The sequence below is a fragment of the Ips typographus genome, linkage group LG7 (genome assembly GCF_016097725.1).
Source record: "Ips typographus isolate SLU linkage group LG7, UJ_Ityp_2.0, whole genome shotgun sequence".
Classification (NCBI taxonomy): Eukaryota; Metazoa; Arthropoda; class Insecta; order Coleoptera; family Curculionidae; genus Ips; species Ips typographus.
The window spans coordinates 6356817-6375327 of record NC_138428.1 but is presented as its reverse complement, the minus strand read 5'-3'; the positions used below and the strand labels follow the sequence as shown (position 1 = coordinate 6375327).

At 35.5% G+C, this 18511-nt stretch overlaps 1 protein-coding gene across 7 annotated transcripts in view; it reads left to right on the top strand.

Moving 5' to 3' along the window:
• The first annotated feature begins 93 nt into the window (after positions 1 to 93).
• Positions 94 to 18511, top strand: part of Larp4B (La-related protein 4B) — a 32690-nt gene continuing 14272 nt past the window's right edge. Inside the window, exons 1-7 of one of the 7 annotated variants that reach the window (XM_081983694.1) lie at positions 94 to 437; positions 1133 to 1274; positions 4762 to 4934; positions 4997 to 5142; positions 6510 to 6900; positions 12262 to 12498; positions 12557 to 12986. In XM_081983694.1, coding sequence (XP_081839820.1) covers positions 309 to 437; positions 1133 to 1274; positions 4762 to 4934; positions 4997 to 5142; positions 6510 to 6900; positions 12262 to 12498; positions 12557 to 12986 — 1648 coding nt within the window. In that variant the 5' untranslated portion in view covers positions 94 to 308. Of the gene's footprint in view, positions 438 to 847; positions 1064 to 1132; positions 1275 to 1812; positions 2759 to 4761; positions 4935 to 4993; positions 5143 to 6509; positions 6901 to 12261; positions 12499 to 12556; positions 12987 to 18511 lie in introns of those variants that run through there. The other 6 variants (XM_081983692.1, XM_081983699.1, XM_081983695.1 and 3 more) reach the window with 6 other exon arrangements.

The window sequence follows — 18511 nt, the reverse complement described above, 5'->3', positions numbered from 1 at the left end:
GTGACCACTGTCAGTCTTTGCTTTAAAACTTTAAAACCTACATCAGACGCCATTTTTGATTAATTTTTTATTCTGACGCCGTTTATTTTGTTGACAGTTTTGGCAAAGCCCTTTAAGAACATAAAAATGAGTGAACAAATAAATTCCGACGTAGCTAAAGTCGCGTCTCGCACACGGGAACGTCCACGCGTATATCGACGTCGGCGCCGCGACGCCGACCCTTTTTCAACAATCAGCTGATCGCGCGTTTCGCTCGCCACTCAACAGGTCGGCATGCCTTAGGCCCCTGACGTTCGCGGTTCGCCCAGATGCCTTTTCGCAAAGGGCCCCCGAGGACCCCGTGCCGGCCCTCCGCTGACCCTTTGACCGCGTGCTTAGACGCCGACGGTACTTATATTTGCACCGCGTTCAATCCCCGATGCTACATAATCCAAAAGGTGGGTTCCATATGTTTAGGGATTATATGCCCTTTTGTTATGTTTCTCAGTGTTGTTGTCGCTGTTTTTTTTTATAATAAATTATTACATTTGTTTATGATTGTTGTTGTTGGAAATAGTTGTAGTAGCGGTAACGAATAAGTTGGCGTGTTTACAAACATTCTCGAAGGGCGAAAAATCGATTTTGTACTGGGATGAATGGGGTTCTGGGTTGACTGAATGATTTATGGGTCTGCTTGTATAATTAGAGCTGTGGTATTTTACTGTAAATTTTTGGTTGGTTTGTTTAAACAAAAGGGTGTAGGCGGCTGCTTTTACGACCGATCGATAAATGCGGGAGCCAACTCCGGGACGCCGTTGCGTCCTCCTCGCTAATCCCATCAAAGTGTTAGAAAAAGTTTGCAATATCACCGCATTGACTACAAAGTTGCGCAGGTGTTGTTTAAAATAAAACGCTGAAGCAAAATAAGCAGGAAGTCGAGTTTGTACTCATACTTTCCCTCGCAACAGCAATCGACTGTATAGAAATATGTTCGTCCGCATTATAATTTCAGTCCGTAAGTATGCCAATAATCGCGAGAACGAATGGAAAGATCGTTTACGTTCGCAGGTCCATATTTGTGGTTGTACGTGTTCTTTGTCTGTTTCGACAAAGTTTTCCCTACGACTTTTTGCCATTTTCTTTTGTCTTGCAGGTGAATCCTCCGGGAGCAGCAGCTCCGGCTCACTTGGCTCTGCCGTCCACGTCCAGCGCGTATTTTAACGACGTCCAGGACGTCTCCAACGCCAGCTGGAATCCCGAAGTTAACGAGTATCCTGCTTCACATGGTTTGGACGGTAAGTGCGTTTGTTATTGTTGGAATGTGGGTGAATTGTGTAAACCCAGTCAAATTTCCCGCGTATACTGCGCCGTTCAATTGACTGACAAATGCTTCAACGTTGCCAAACGCTCTTACTTTGACGTAGACCCCTAGCAAAAACCATTTATTTTGTTTAACAGTCACTAGTTTGCTAAAAATCAATGCAAAAATTTATCATTGTCTTTCCATATATATTACCATTGGTTTACCTAAACCATCTAAACATGGCCGTGTAAAATCCAGTTACCTAACATCACATTCCCAATGTTATGCCGAAAAATGTAGTCTTGTTAGAATTTTCAAATATAAAAGTCTCTGATCAAAATCAAATGAACAATTTACAACAATGCATTCTGTAAATTCAAAATTAATTGCCTAGATTTACTTTTACCGCGTTTGTTTTACCAGTGTTTACAATTTTTGTGTTGTTTTAATAAGAAACTAAAGAGTTTAAAAAGTTTCACATTTTAAAAATACTTTTAAACATCCTGTTATGTTGTTTTATTATCTTTATTTATTTGTTCAAGCATGAGAAACAACTATTTGTGATTGAGTGATGGTGAATGGATTTTAACCAGCGCGGCAACGTTGCGTAGTGTTATTTGGTTCAATCTGGCGTCTGTCAAAAGTCAATACGGTCAAAATTCTGCTTCGCCTTGTTTTGATTGGACAGTTTTCTAGATTTGTGTGGCATGTGCCCCTGCGACGGCCATTTTGCCAGTACGGTGTGAATTTGTGTCGAAATTTTGCAAAAGTATTTACAAGCGGTAAGCCCTAAAATCCATATTGTTTGCGTAGTTTAGGCGTTCGAAGATTGGACGGCTTTGTGTTCGATTCGGGCGGTTCGCGTAAAACGGGCGCGGGTACGAAAACATCTGCGGCACCCGATCTATACCCCGTGCCACCCGTTAAGGATACAAGTTGCAGTTGAACGGGCGGCCGCATGGTTCGTAGCTGAAAAATCGGCGAAATTACGTCGCGTTGGGTGGTTTATTTTGGTCGTAAAGCCGACGGGCGTCCGTGGGCGCCCTGCGCCGTCCAGACTGCACCTTGTCACCGTTCGGTGTGAACCACAAAATTTTGAAGGCGCCCCTTTTTTTCTGAGTCCCGCGACGTCTACGTGTCCTACCTAGAGTGGCAGCAAATCACGTAACTGCTTCCCCCAGCTCCTCATTTTGTCAATAAATATTACATCAACAGCCGGGATCCAGAGAATCAATTTATATTAGTGAATCGTTTTGTGACCATTTAAGGGTGGTGGTTGAAGCTTGCTTCCCTACCTAAACGGACCGACGACAAAGGATTTTTCCGACACCCCTCAAAAATCAAAACCCAAACAGTTGATAGATCCAGTGCAAATTATGACCTTGACGTAAAATATTACACCCATCACTTTTCGAAAATAAGGTTAGGTTCCGTTTTTGCTGCCTGCAACTATCACCACCTTTGATACCATGCATGGTATGTATTCACGCCGTTTTATACTCTAAATTAATTATTGATTGTGTGTGTGTAACTTTTACTTTGTGGTCGACTATTGTTTTACCACCCCAGATCATTAAGAAAAATGATGGCGCCCAACTGAATGATTTGACAGATTTGTGCTATTCTTCCAGTTCTTTACAAGTGTTGATTTGTTTTTGTTGTTATTGATTGCTGTAGCTGGAATCTAGGTGAAGTTGCTGTCAATTGTCTCTAGAAATTATAACCTAATATTAGGGTGTTACTGACTCACCCCCAGAACTAGTATTTAAAATACTGTGGACTAGTTTTACACCCATATGTTGAGGTTTTTAGTTTGTTTCAAAGTAGTGTTAGAACTTTGGTCATCAAGTGACAAAAAAGTACTTTAATCTGCTTTTGGTATTAAGGGCATTTTTGGTGTTTTAGCAAAGTTAGAAACTTGTCCTATTAGTTTAACTTGTTCTGTGTAATTTGTCTAAAACATAGCGCTGTTGGTAGTTTGTGATTGGTCAAAAAGTGGCTTTCGGCTCAGCCACAGGAGTATTACTATTAAATTTTTTACTTAAACTTGAATTAGAACTCTTTTTCTACATCTTGTCCTTAACTGCCTATTATCCAATAGTAACTTTGAAATTTACATAAACATTTGCACACAATTTCACTTTTAATTCCATAGCCTCATAGCCACTATAGTGAACAAAGGATATTATGTTAAACATATTGAAAATTGCAATTTCTGGAATATTTCTGTTTTTCTTTTATTGTAATAATTGCTACATTAAAAAAACCGTTTTAAATAGTGCTATTTGTTGCAGTTAGTTGTCAAACTGGACTAATTTTAAATTTAACTATTGAGGGCCTGTCTTCATTGTTGCACTGATTAAAGGTTTAGTTTAATACAGGGTCAGTTCATGCTGCTATACAGTGGATCCAGTGGGCCACCCTGATTAATTCAAAAACTGTCATGTTTGAAAGAAAATCCTGTAAACTGTCCATTTGAACAGCTTGGTTAGGATCTATATTCAGTCAGTTGTTAATGGTAACGGAATTCTCAAGAAAAGTGTTGATAGAATGTGACAGAAGAAGCTGACAATAGCGAGTTTCTGTCACATTCTACAGGTTTTTCTCTTGATAACTCTGTTCCCTCGTTTCAAGAATGTAGTGTTGATATGTTGACAACTCTCTCTTGCTTTGGGACAATGGACTCTCAAAATGAGTCTTTCTGAAGGTTCAAGCAACCCTTTAAAATCAAATTACTTTTGGTGTAATTATTGTACTTTATATAATTAAGTTAAAAATCATATTGTTAACTGGCAAATAACTTGAAACCCTTTAAAGCTAGAAATTTAATAATTTGTGAGTATTAGAATTTGGCAGGATAAAACACTTGACTAAGTTGATAACAGTTCCACCTTAATCTCCAGACATTGACATGTAATAAACTGATAAATCATTTTCTCAGAAATATCCCCCAATTATCTCCTTCACTGTTTGCTCTTCTAACTTGGATGGAATGCTGCTGTTTGGGTGCTTTTATCTGGTCAAAATTACTACTTTATCTACTAAGACCAGTTATCTCAATTGCAGTGTCAAGTACTAAAACTGCAGCTCTACTGTAGAATACCCTGGTAGCATCTAGTTCTTATCAAGGTCTGCGTCATAACGATAAAGTTGTTTTCTTAACCAGACTGAAGTATAGGGAGATTTTATGCATAATATTTGCAATTCGGACTGGGTTTTTACCTGAAGGTTTAGTGACGCGTGATTTTCTTTGTATTTTAACAATAGGACCATAGGTAAAATGGCCTGGGTAATTTTCGGAAGTACATTCACTTATAAACAAACCATTACCTTGTCGTATCGATCACTGGGTTAATAACTTAAAGCCTGTGTTCTATTTTGGTACACCCTTGACGGGGATTAACTAGAATTTCTTATTTAATAATTTTTGGAGACTTTAGTAGCAGTGCTGAGTAATAAGAGGGTTATTTCTTTCGCAGGCTACGTGTACATGAATGGGGACATTGGCAAACTCAATTCGGGGGCGGCGTTTGCAGGCGCCGTCCCTGATCAGTCGGGGGCTGCCCTACAGGGCGCCCCCGGCACTACGCCGGCTCTCCACCATCATCATTCGCACGACTATAACCTAACAGCGACAGCGGGGCCTTCGGCGGTTAGTATTTGGTTTGTCAAGTTTCAAGAATTTTTCAGCGTTTTTTTTGGTCAATACAGCAGGCGTCCGGCCCCGTAATGAACGGGGTCAGTGAGGCCCAGGAAGGCCCTCCAGAAGGCTCCAATTCTCATCAGCAACAGCCCCCCGCCTATCCCTTGCCACAACTGAAACAGATGTTATCGCAACAACTGGAGTATTATTTCTCTCGGTGAGTATTGTAACTGGTTTTCTGGGATTTTATTTTATGTTTTTACACTTAAATATGGTATGGCAACATTGCTTTTAGATCAGGAATTGTTATTGATAAAAAGAATTGGAAGAAAAGATCCTTGATTTTCAAATCTGACAATTAAAACAAAACAGCAGGTCAAATCCTTTGACAGTTAGTTAATTTACATGAACGATCTGAATTCTATAGCAAAAGAAAATGAAAAAATTGTCAACTTTGCAGATGACACAAATTTACTTGTAGGTCAAGAGGAAATCAGCATTTTAATTCAGTCTGGAAAAGATCTGTTTATTAGGACCTCTAAGTGGCTTAAAAAAAAATAAATTAGCTTTAAATATGGAAAAAACAAGTGTGATTATTTTTTCAACAAAACAAGGTACAATTTTTGGGAGTGCAGATTGATGAATTCCTAGATTGGTCTGATCACATAAATGTTCTGCTAGGCAGGTTAAACTCAATTTGCTATGGAATTCGAATTGTCTCCGGGTATCTAAACCTGGCGGCCCTTAAAATATTGTACTTTGTCAACTTTGAATCGATTATGAAGTATGCAATTATGTTTTGGGGTAGAAATACTTCAATACAGAATGTATTTGTAATTCAAAAAAGGGCAATTAGATTAATGTTCAAAATGAAATACAAAGATTCATGTAGATCCATCTTTAAAAAAAATAAAATAATGACAGTTTATGCAATTTATATATATGAGTGTCTCATCTTTCTTAAAAAGAACCAAAACCTATTTAACATCAAAGTCAATCATACATACAACACAAGAAAAAAAGATGTAAACTGTCCAAAACATAGATTAACACTCACTGAGAAGAATGCAAAATATATGTGTATTCGCCTATTTAACAACCTACCAGACAGGCTGAAAACATTGACGGACAAAAGTTTCAAAAAAGAAGTAAAAAATTTACTAATTGAATTAGAACCCTACACTATAGAGGATTATTTTGTTAAATAAATATTGCTTATTCTCTGAAATCTGTATTTAGGGAAAAATCGCAGAAAATGTATATAAGTATCTTTAAGTACTACATAGTTCATAGTTTACCATGACGCTATTTCCTTTGTATTAGTTGATAATGTACATTGTACTCTATCCTAATCACAATTCGAAATAAAGACTGTTATTATTATTATTAGTTGAATTGCTTGCCACAATGCTGGTTACAGCGTAGATGGTAACTTTCAGGATGATCCATTATTGGTATCTTGGAAATGGTAATAGTTACATGGTTAGTTAAATGGAGAAGAAGTTGTTCCAGAGAAAATGTCTTATCAATATTCACTTAACAATTAAAGCCACCAAAAAAATAATAGAAATACATAATTTGCAGCGAAAATCTGGCCAATGACACATATTTGCTGTCCCAAATGGACAACGACCAATACGTACCGATCTGGACGGTGGCGAACTTCAACCAGGTGAAGAAGCTGACCAAAGACATCAAGCTGATCACCGAGGTATTGCGAGAGTCGCCCAACGTCCAAGTGGATGAGGAAGGCGTCAAAGTGCGGCCCAATCATAAGCGTTGTATCGTTATACTGCGCGAGATTCCCGACAGCACGCCACTGGAAGAGGTGAAGAATTTGTTTGCGGGCGAGAACTGTCCCAAAGTGATTTCCTGCGAGTTTGCTCACAACAGTTCGTGGTATGTGACTTTCGAGTCGGATGAGGACGCTCAAAAGGCCTATCGTTTTCTGCGCGAGGAAGTTAAAGAGTTTCAGGTAAATGATTAGTCCAGCGTAAGCCAAAATCTGATTTAATAAGTTTGCGCAGATAAACTGCTGGTCAAAAAGAATGGGACAGCAAAATTTTTGCTCTTTTTTGAGCGGCTGCTTCTTCAAATTGATTTACTTGATTCTAATAATTTTTTTGAGGATTAAAAGGTATTTTCTTCTTCTTTCTTTTGACCTAAATGATCTTTTTGAAAGGTGCCACGGATCCGAGTATACAGGGAGTGACTGAGGTGTAGTCAAAAAATGAAAAATTTGGTATAACGCCATTTCTCGCAAAAAAATTTTTTACGTTTTACAATAGCCCTAATCGAGTCTTGCGGTAATATCTCTAAACGTTTTCGCCAGTTTGGCGATTAAAGTCCGTTTACAAAATTTTTTAAATGTGGTTACTTTTGATTCTCTTGTTTAAAATTAAACAATTTCTTTAGATCTTTTGTGGAAGAAGAGCGGGATTAGCAAGTTTACACTTAAAACTACCCAATTTAAGTAAAAAAACATACACTGCGAGATACAGGGTCGGTCACCCAATAAAAATTTGAAAAGAAAATCATATGTTTTATCATAAATTTAGCATGTTTAGTCATTTTAATGGAAAATAATGATATTGGATAGAGAAGCACACTATTTGTTTAGTAATCCAATTCATATCTTTAGACGTTTTCGCCAGTTTGGCGATTAAGGGGTTTACAATATTAAAAAAATTCGAAATTATTGAATTTAAAACAAGATTAGCAAAATTACATTTCAATTCATCCATTTTAGGTGAACATTTATAAACCGCGAACCTTTATAGACAGAGTGGATTAAAAAATCATACAAAAGATAAATCAAATGTTTTACCATACAAATAAAACATGTATCTTTATTCGGTAAATTTAATCGAAAATAATGGTTTTTAATTTTAAAAAAACCAAGTCCACAGCATTCATATCCGATGACTTTGCGGGCTACAAACCCATTTGTTCTTAATACCTTGTCGGTCCCCCAGCAGTTTGTTGCAACTCCGCAACCCTTCTTGGCATGCTATCCACCAACTTTGCAATCAAATTTTGGGGAATTGCCTCCCATTCAACCCTCACCATTTCTGCCAACTCATTCAATTTTTGAAATTCATGCTCTGAGCCATTTATTCTCAATTTCATTCTACTCCATACGTGCTCTATTACGTTCATATCCGGTAACCTTGCAGGCCACTCCATTCGTTCGATGTTGTTCTCTCTCAAAATTTCTTGTACGATTCTGGCTCGATGTGGACGAGCATTGTCGTCAATTAAGATAAAACCGTTCCCAAAGTTTCGAGAAAAGGGATCAACGATATCACGTATACACATATTCCTGTACCTCTGCGCATTCATACTATCCTCAATCAAAATGACTAAATCTGTTCTTCCATTCCTAATAATCCCGCCCCAAACTGTAATTCCACCTCCCCCAAAAGCAACCCTAGCATCCATGCATTCTTCCATATATCGTTCATTTCTTTCTCTCCATACCATTAATCGCCCGTCAAATTCATACAAATTGAACCGACATTCATCCGTGAACATACACTTACTCCATTCATCAATTCCCCATCATGACATCAATAATGTCATTCGATGCCAAAAATTCGAAGCGTCGAAATAAATTGTCACTATTGACAATATCGTGTTGCTATGGTACTCAACACACGTCTACAAATGCATGCACATAAGATTTTATTTTGAGTTTTTTTGGTTCACTCTGTATAAATGCAGTTTATAAGTTTTTACTTAAATTGGGTAGTTTTAAGAGCAATTTTTCTAATGTCGTATTTCATCCGAAAAAGATCTAAAGAAATAAATTGTTAAATTTAAAACAAGGGAATTAAAAATAACCACATTTTAAAAAAAATTCAATAAGTATCGTAAACGCCCCTTTGTCTATATGAATGGGATTACTAAACAAATAATGTGCTTCTCTATCCAATATCATTATTTTCCATTAAAATGACTAAACATGCTAAGATTTATAATAAAACATATGATTTTCTTTTCAAATTTTTTTTTGGGTCACCCTGTATCTCGCAGTGTATGTTTTTTTACTTAAATTGGGTAGTTTTAAGTGTAAACTTGCTAATCCCGCTCTTCTTCCACAAAAGATCTAAGGAAATTGTTTAATTTTAACCAAGAGAATCAAAAGTAACCATATTTTAAAAATTTTGCAATAAATTTTGTAAACGGCCTTTAATCGCCAAACTGGCGAAAACGTTTAGAGATATTGACCGCAAGACTCGATTAAGGCTATTGTATAACGTAAATTTTTTTTTTGCGAGAAATGGCGTTATACCGAATTTTTCATTTTTTGACTGAACCTCAGTCACACCCTGTATACTCGGATCCGTGGCACCTTTCAAAAAGATCATTTAGGTCAAAAGAAAGAGGAAGAAAATACCTTCTATCCTTAATCCTCAAAAAAATTATTAGAATCAAGCAGGGCTTGAAAATATCATGATATTTATATAAATATCATATCACATGATATATATCGGATATATATCAGATATACAGGGTGTCCGGAAAATACGTGTACAACGTTTGACGACAGACTCCTGACGTCAAAATATGTCGATCTAAGCCGACTTAAATCGCCTTAAATTGTCTCGTTTAGCCGGTAGAGGGCGTCAAAAATTTGTAAAAATATTGGGTACAATTTCATTTCTTAAAGAGTATTGATAAGTGTATTCAGCAAGATGGCGGTCATTTTACACATTTGCTTAAGTAATGTTTTTGGTTTACTTAGTTTCTTACAATAAATAATTTCAACTTTATTATACCTACTTTGATGTATGCAGGTAATTGTAAATTTTTTTTCCGGGCGAAACAGCTCATCCACCGGGAAATATTAAAGAGGTAAAATAGCTTCAAAATACTTCCGGTCACTCGACAAAAATATCTGGGTTGTTATAACGCCGTTCATATAAAAAATGAGGAGAAATGTTGACGTATTATATCACTTTTATAACACTTCCACTTATTTACAGCCGGTGACTATACTACTAGAAAACGTCATTTTATAGTATTAGTCTACATACTAAAATTCATTAAAATCCATTAGCAGGTTTTCACGTAATTTAGTAAAAAACCAATATTTTTACAAATTTTTGACGCCCTCTACCGGCTAAACGAGACAATTTTGGATATAACTAAGTCGGCTTAGATCGACATATTTTGACGTCAGGAGTCTGTCGTCAAACGTTGTACACGTATTTTCCGGACACCCTGTATATCCGTTATATATCATTTTCAATCTTTATATACTTAGCTATAAAAAATATAAAAAACTAAAAAAATTGTTTTGTTTTATGCTTACTTAAGCTATATTTTGTTTTAACACAAATCCTTTTATAATAACTTATATTATTTCTATACAAAAAAAATAAACTTTTTATTATGCGACTCTGAAAACTATCTATTTCTCGACACACAGTAACAGCTTTACTAATATCAGACAAATTAGAAAACCAAACTTTGTCATCGTTCAGTAAAGCTTACGTAATATTCTTGATACTTAATATAATAATTTTTTGATGCTTTGAATAACTGAAACCGGTTTTTATTCAATTAATAAAAATATCGAATATATCGGATATATATCAAGCTGTAAATATCAAGATATATATCATGACATTTATCATGATATATATCACTGGATATACAGGGTGTCCCACGACGAAAGACCTCGATTGATATTGGAAAAAGTATAAATAGGAGAGTTTTGAAAATTTGGTAGGATACTGATGTGGGCATGCCCAATCCAACTAAAATATTTTCAAGATGGTTGCACTTCCGCTTATACCGGAAGTCGATCACAACTTTCTTATTTTAAATAGAACACCCTATATATTATTACATATTTGGATTCCTCACAAAATTCTGACCAACTTTTGTATAAAATGCCCTATGTCTATCTCTAGCCGTTTTCGAAATATTTGATGTTTTTCCAAAAAAGTGACAGTTGCAACGCTCAACATATTTTTGTACTATGTTAAAACCGTATTTCATTTTGCAATGAAACTTTGGGATATTGTAAATGAAGGATCGTTTTATTATACTGAGGGTGCGTAACGACTCATTTGTATACAGGGTCGTCAAAAAAAAATCATAAACTTGCCACTAAAAAAAATGAAAAATCTCAAGTTTTTTAAATGGAAACCCCCATTTTTTATGACGGAATCATTTTGAGCATTAAAAATTACTATAAGTTTCAATTTACTTGCCTATACCTAAATCCAACCCATTTCGTTTTATTTGAGAATAAACATTTTTTATTATAAATATTCCAGATTTCTTGAAAATTTCTCTCTCTAATTACGTGTAACTGACAGAGAAACGTAGATAATTGCATGCGTGAAGACAGTAAACGAAAAAAATACCAAGTAGGCCATATTTTCAGTACGCTGTTGCCAAAATCCAATACCAATTAATTTTGTCGACGGTACTGAAAATATGGCCTACTTGGTATTTTTTTCGTTTACTGTCTTCACGCATGCAATTATCTACGTTTCTCTGTCAGTTACACGTAATTAGAGAGAGAAATTTTCAAGAAATCTGGAATTTTTATAATAAAAAATGTTTATTCTCAAATAAAACGAAATGGGTTGGATTTAGGTATAGGCAAGTAAATTGAAACTTATAGTAATTTTTAATGCTCAAAATGATTCCGTCATAAAAAATGGGGGTTTCCATTTAAAAAACTTGAGATTTTTCATTTTTTTTAGTGGCAAGTTTATGATTTTTTTTTGACGACCCTGTATACAAATGAGTCGTTACGCACCCTCAGTATAATAAAACGATCCTTCATTTACAATATCCCAAAGTTTCATTGCAAAATGAAATACGGTTTTAACATAGTACAAAAATATGTTGAGCGTTGCAACTGTCACTTTTTTGGAAAAACATCAAATATTTCGAAAACGGCTAGAGATAGACATAGGGCATTTTATACAAAAGTTGGTCAGAATTTTGTGAGGAATCCAAATATGTAATAATATATAGGGTGTTCTATTTAAAATAAGAAAGTTGTGATCGACTTCCGGTATAAGCGGAAGTGCAACCATCTTGAAAATATTTTAGTTGGATTGGGCATGCCCACATCAGTATCCTACCAAATTTTCAAAACTCTCCTATTTATACTTTTTCCAATATCAATCGAGGTCTTTCGTCGTGGGACACCCTGTATATCCTCTGAACCCTGGAATCAAGTAAATCAATTTGAAGAAGCAGCCGCTCAAAAAAGAGCAAAAATTTTGCTGTCCCATTCTTTTTGACGAGCAGTTTAGTTTGACAAAAGGCCAAAAGAATCCAAGTAAAAATGATAATTTTAATACAGGGTCGGCCTATAATGGCTCGCATCAAAGCAAAACCGATGTGTAGGACGACCATCGGACCTTCCATCGTGCCAGCTCCTCCGAAAAATGGATTTCGGTTAACGCCACCGCCACAGGCCGTGTTCGACCCTGCTGCATTTCCCCCAGGTCAGCAGAGGTTCGTTTATGCCAATGGCGCACCAGGTCAAACGACTGTAAACCCTGCAACTGCCGCTGCTCCCTTCAATCAACTGTTATATGTACGTTACATTCTGTTCTGCTAATTTGAACACTGTTAAGAGGAATTTCACTTTACAGACTCAATATCAGCACCAATATCCTAATCCTTATATGGCAGCTTGGCCTCCGTCGGCCACCGGTTTCTTCGACATCAGCAGCGTGTTCCAAGTGAACGGGCTGGCTCCGCAACAGTTCAAACATCAGACGTATCGGACGACGCAGAGCCGGCCTAGGAACAAGCAACGTCCCCCGATGCAACAGCAACAGTCGGGGAGCGGCAACAACGATCAGGGACCGTCACATTCCAATCAACGGGTGACGGGTTCCGGCCAGCCGCATCAGTACCACAACTCGCAGCACCACGCGCACCAACAGCCCAACTATGGAGCGGGTAAAACGTCTTCCAAGATGGCGGCTAACGAGAACGCGCCGAGGGCCACACTCGAGCCCACTCACGAATATCAGCCGCCAGGCGTACCGTTTGTTAACGCCAACATTTCGTCGATTGGTAAGTTCAAGCTGTTTTTGTATGTACAGGGTGCTGCATTTTCGATGAAAACGGTAATAGATAGGAAAAAGGGAGCATACATGTTCTGATCTCTTTTTCTGAGATGAGATGACTGGCGAAAAATGGGCGGCACAAACTTCTTCTGTATTTCAGTTGCTTTTAAAGTTATCAGAAAACGAAGAACGGTTTCCGGTAGTAGTTTTCATATAGAATCCAATGGCGTAGTCAGTTTTTTTCTATTATGTTTAGTTTCTGACATATGACCTTGATTTTTACCTTTTCAACGGTGTATTACAATATACAGGGTGGTCCGAATTAATTGTAGGATACTTAAAGGGTAGAAAGTACATGAAAAATAAACGCCAAAGTGCCTTATAAACTAGGGTCGAAAAGTGCCACCTAGCGGAGCTAGCAGGCTTTAAAGGTGTGCCCCTAAATAACACTGGTCGACAAAAAAAATATTTTTTTTTTTGTAACAAAAAGCTGAATAGCATAGAATGGTAAAATGGACCAATATGAATTGAAAACAGCAAAAAAAAAACTTGTAGCACGTAAGGTTTTCTTGTTACGTTAAACAAACCACAAGCGTAGAACGGTATTATAATGCATATGTTATTTATCACAAAATATATTTTACAAGTAATTTAAATCTCTATAGCGACTGTATCTACTTAATAATAAGTTGAAATCTAATAACAATACAAATATTCAAAAAAGTTATTTGAAACGCACCAAATAGTTGCGTGATGAAGAAAGTGAATTTTTAAAGACACTCGACAACCAAGCAATTTGTAAGATTCCAAAAGTTCCTCAACTATTTGTTCATAATTTTGATCCTTATTGTTACCTAAAAATCCCTTCACCACTCTTACAAATGAGTTCCACGCTCTCAATTTTTCTAAGGTGAGATTTTCCGTGAAATGAACATCTCCCATCAATTTTCTAATTTGCGGTCCAATAAAAATACCTTCTTTTAATTTGGCGTCACTTAACTGAGGAAACACTTGTCTCAGGTACTTAAATCCTTTACCATCTTTATTCATAGCCTTCACAAAGTTTTTTATCAGTCCGAGTTTTATATGAAGAGGAGGCAAAAGAACATTTTTTGGATCTACAAGATCCATTTTGAGATTCAGGTTGAAATGCACTCCTCTCCGGCCAATTTTTTTTTACGAAATGTTCATTTACTGCACGACTGTCCCACAAACAAAGAAAACAGCAATATTTTGTAAATTCTCCCTGAAGCCCCATCATAATTCCTATCACTTTTAGATCACCTCATCTTTTAGATCCTATCATTTTTCTACCGTTTGTTCATCTAGAATTACAAAGTCGTATATGCATATAAACTCCTTTTGGAAGAACGCTCTTTTGTATATAATACTAAAAATATTTAAAAAAAAACAGTAACTACATATGAATTTTGACCTTTACGAATATTTCCTCTTGGTAAATAAGAAATATCCGTTGTGTTAATCCCAAAAAAGCAATTCTTTTGTACAGTTTCATTTTGGCAGTTACGACTTTGTAATTCTAGATGAACGCGTTGTGACGACTCTGCCGAACACGCCGTCGTATTTTAAGCCGCGCCTAAGTTAAGTGTGATTCAGGCTGTCATTTTTTCACCTGTATTGTCACAGTGTGAACCACCCTTAACTTAATCTTGGCTTAAAGTATGACTGTGCAAATGGGGGTTCGTCATATTTGCTCTGCTCCTTCATGCGGGGCTTCAACTCAAACACGGCTATTACTGGCCAACATCAAAAGGTTTAATGAAGCTATTGAAAAAAGTGGACGTTCTAGGACTTTATGGGAATTTTTTCTATTACTAGAAAAGCATAAGCATTGTGAAATTAATGGTCTGACTGGTGTTACAAAAATTGTGTCGGCCACTGTAATAATAATAATTCAATTTCTACTTAGTTTTAATTTGCGTTACTGTTTATCTTCTAGTTTTAGTTTATCTTTTCTTATTACGATAACGTTAATTTGTCATTTTGAAGGTAAAAAATACAGTTTAATTTCTAGTGCAACTTTTTTTCATCATGCATTAGCTTAAAAAAATGACGATATCTGAAAAACTGTGCAAAATAAAAAGAAATGTCAAGACAAGCTTTTTTAGGACAATGTATGGGCTACCACATGTGCCATATCAGAATGCCAAAAAAACACAACTAAAAGAAATTTGAACTTGTCAAACTTTTTGAACGGCTCTCGTATCTGTTCAGATTATTTTTAAAAATCAAAAAAAAATCCCAAATGGTTACTTAAAAATGGTGAACATGCATGCCAAATTTCATTCGCGTAACTTTTTTCATTTAGGAATTAAAATTAAAAAACTGATTTTAGGGGCACACTCTTAAAGCCTGCTAGCTCCGCTAGGTGGCACTTTTCGACCCTAGTTTAGGCATTTTGGCGTTTATTTTTCATGTACTTTCTACCCTTTAAGTATCCTACAATTAATTCGGACTACCCTGTATAAGTTTGTAGAGGTTAATCCTGTTATTTAAAAAAAAACCTTTGCTAAGCTAAAAAAAGGCCAATATTTAAAATACCAAACAAAATCGGAAATCATATAAACTAACACATCAGAAAATTAAATATTTTTAATAAATCTTATTAAAAAATCTAAGTTACAAACAGTTCTACCGTCACTTTAATAAGAAAAGTGGCCATTTCTATTTTCTACTATTTTTAAGGTGGAAGTTAAAAAAACTGTTTATAAACGACATGTAACATGTTAATATGAACATATCCAAATTTTGTTTCGACTGTGGGTATTTTTATACATATTATTTAGCACTTTTTTGTTAAGGAAACGCTTTATTATGTATTATTTATTTTATTATGTCATTAGATAGGAAATTTAATGAGGATTCGAAAAATGTGCTTAGAAACACGATTCGGTGACTTCCAATGGGTTTTACATGCTATTTTGTCCCTGACTGTTCTCTCAAACTGTGTTTTTTGCAATTCAAACTTTGATATCGTTTTTCTCCCTGACTGAACTCGATTTTGAAATGTTTTATTATGTCATTAGATAGGAAATTTAATGAGGATTTAAAAAATGTGCTTAGAAACACGATTCGGTGACTTCAAATGGGTTTTACATGCTATTTTGTTCCTGACTGTTTTTTCAAACTGTGTTTTTTGCAATTCAAACTTTGATATCGTTTTTCTCCCTGACTGAACTCGATTTTGAAATGTTTTATTATGTCATTAGATAGGAAATTTAATGAGAATTCCAAAAATGTGCTTAGAAACACGATTCGGTGACTTCAAATGGGTTTTACATGCTATTTTGTCCCTGACTGTTCTCTCAAACTGTGTTTTTTGCAATTCAAACTTTGATATCGTTTTTCTCCCTGACTGAACTCGATTTTGAAATGTTTTATTATGTCATTAGATAGGAAATTTAATGAGGATTCCAAAAATGTGCTTAGAAACACGATTCGGTGACTTCAAATGGGTTTTACATGCTATTTTGTCCCTGACTGTTCTCTCAAACTGTGTTTTTTGCAATTCAAACTCTGACATCGTTTTTCTCCCTGACTGAACTCGATTTTGAAATGTTTTATTATGTCATTAGATAGGAAATTCAATGAGGATTCCAGAAATATGCTGAAAAATAAAGTTCAAAAAACGTGTTATATTAATATGAACATGCCAAATTTTGTTTCGACTGTAGGTATTTTTATACATATTATTTAGCGCTTTTTTGTTAAGGAAACGTTTTTTTTCTAATTTCCAAGATTAACGTTTACAAACTTATATGTTTTAATATACCGTTGAAAAAGTAAAAATCAACAGAATTAAATGAACTTAAAATATATAGGGTGTTCCATTTAAAAAAATGTAACTTAATGTCATATGTCAGAAACTAAACGGAATAGAAAAAAACTGACTACGCCATTGGATTCTACGTCAAAACTTCTACCGGAAACCGTTTTTCCTTTTTTGATAACTTTAATAGCAAATGAAATACAGAGGAGGTTCCAAAATGACCAATTTTCAAAAACCCCCCGTATCTTTGAAACAAAAGAAGTTTGCGCAGCCCACTTTTCGCCAGTCATCTCAGCTCAGAAAAAGAGATTAGAACATGTATGCTACTTTTTTTCTATCTATTACCGTTTTCTCTGTACCCCGTAAAACCATCGAAAATGCAGCACCCTGTACAGGGTGGCCAACCATTAAGAAATTTAAAAATCAAAAAGGCATTGCCTTGGTATTTTTTCAAGGTGAGTTTGATGCCGCAAATTATTATTATTAAATTATATTTTCCCCAAACTCTTGTAATAACGAAGTTACAGGGACTCGTCCAAAATGTCAAAAATTCAAACATTGACAATTACAAGAAAACAAAAGAGGATAGCGATATTTTGCTTGCCGCATCAAACTCCCATTAAAAAAAGACCCCGGTAACCATGTATTAACAGCCTTTTTTAATGGACGATAACGAATACAAGATCGTTTATTAATAAGTCCTATGAATGCATGATTTTTCAATTGTTTTACTTTAATTCACGATTTTATCATAAGCAACTAAATAGGCTCATAGTATAGTTCTATCCTTCTTTATTTGTATTAAACAGAGATAAATAGACGCACATTATTTAGTTGATATTCAGCATTACCCAGAGAACTAACTGTCACTGTCAAGGGTGCCTATGATTTCGGTTTGCCGTGTTGCGTATTGACGTTTTAAGATAAGAGGTACTCCCTCTAGTGATCAGTTTGGAAACAGTCATGATGAAACCAGTGCTAAATTCCTAACCAAAATCAATGTAAACAAACGGAGAAATGACAGCTAGATTGCCCAAAACTGTTTTCAAAACTGATCACCACAGGGAGTATCTTTTATCTTGAAACGCCAATACAACTGACAATTAGTTTTTTTTTCAAAGTTTTTAGAAAAATTTTGTAACCAACTCTTATATTAATTGGCGATTAATAATCTCAATTTTATTAACGCGTTCCATAGCATCCCGATTATTAATTCGTTTCGTACGCATTTCGATTCTTAATCGCTTTCATTAACACACTTCTTGGTTAAATAATTATAATGGTTCTGGCAGTTTCCATATAAAAAAACAAGCAAATTAGGCCACTATCTACAGAGTGGATTGACTGAAATTGCTTCCCTTTTTCCCTTGTCTGTTTTGGATTTTAGCCAAAAATTGCAAAATACAAAATCTTGTAGATATTTGTGGCTATATTTGTTCCAAATTTTACTAACAACCCAAACTTATGATTTTTTAAACAGGATGGTAATTTTTTTTCGTTTGTTATTTGGATTCTGTGTCCAGTTCTAGGCTTATTTGGTGTAAAATGTCTTCATCAGTATGGAACTCATTTAAATATCAAGATAAATAAAAAAATGGTCATCCCTGTACATCTTTTGAAAAATGCTGAAAGTTATAAGATATAGATCGTTGTAGTGGCGTCCCAAATATGTGAATATTTAATGATTATTTGGCGGAGTTAGGGACAAATAAGTTCTACCAGTTCTTGGCCAACGTTTCGAT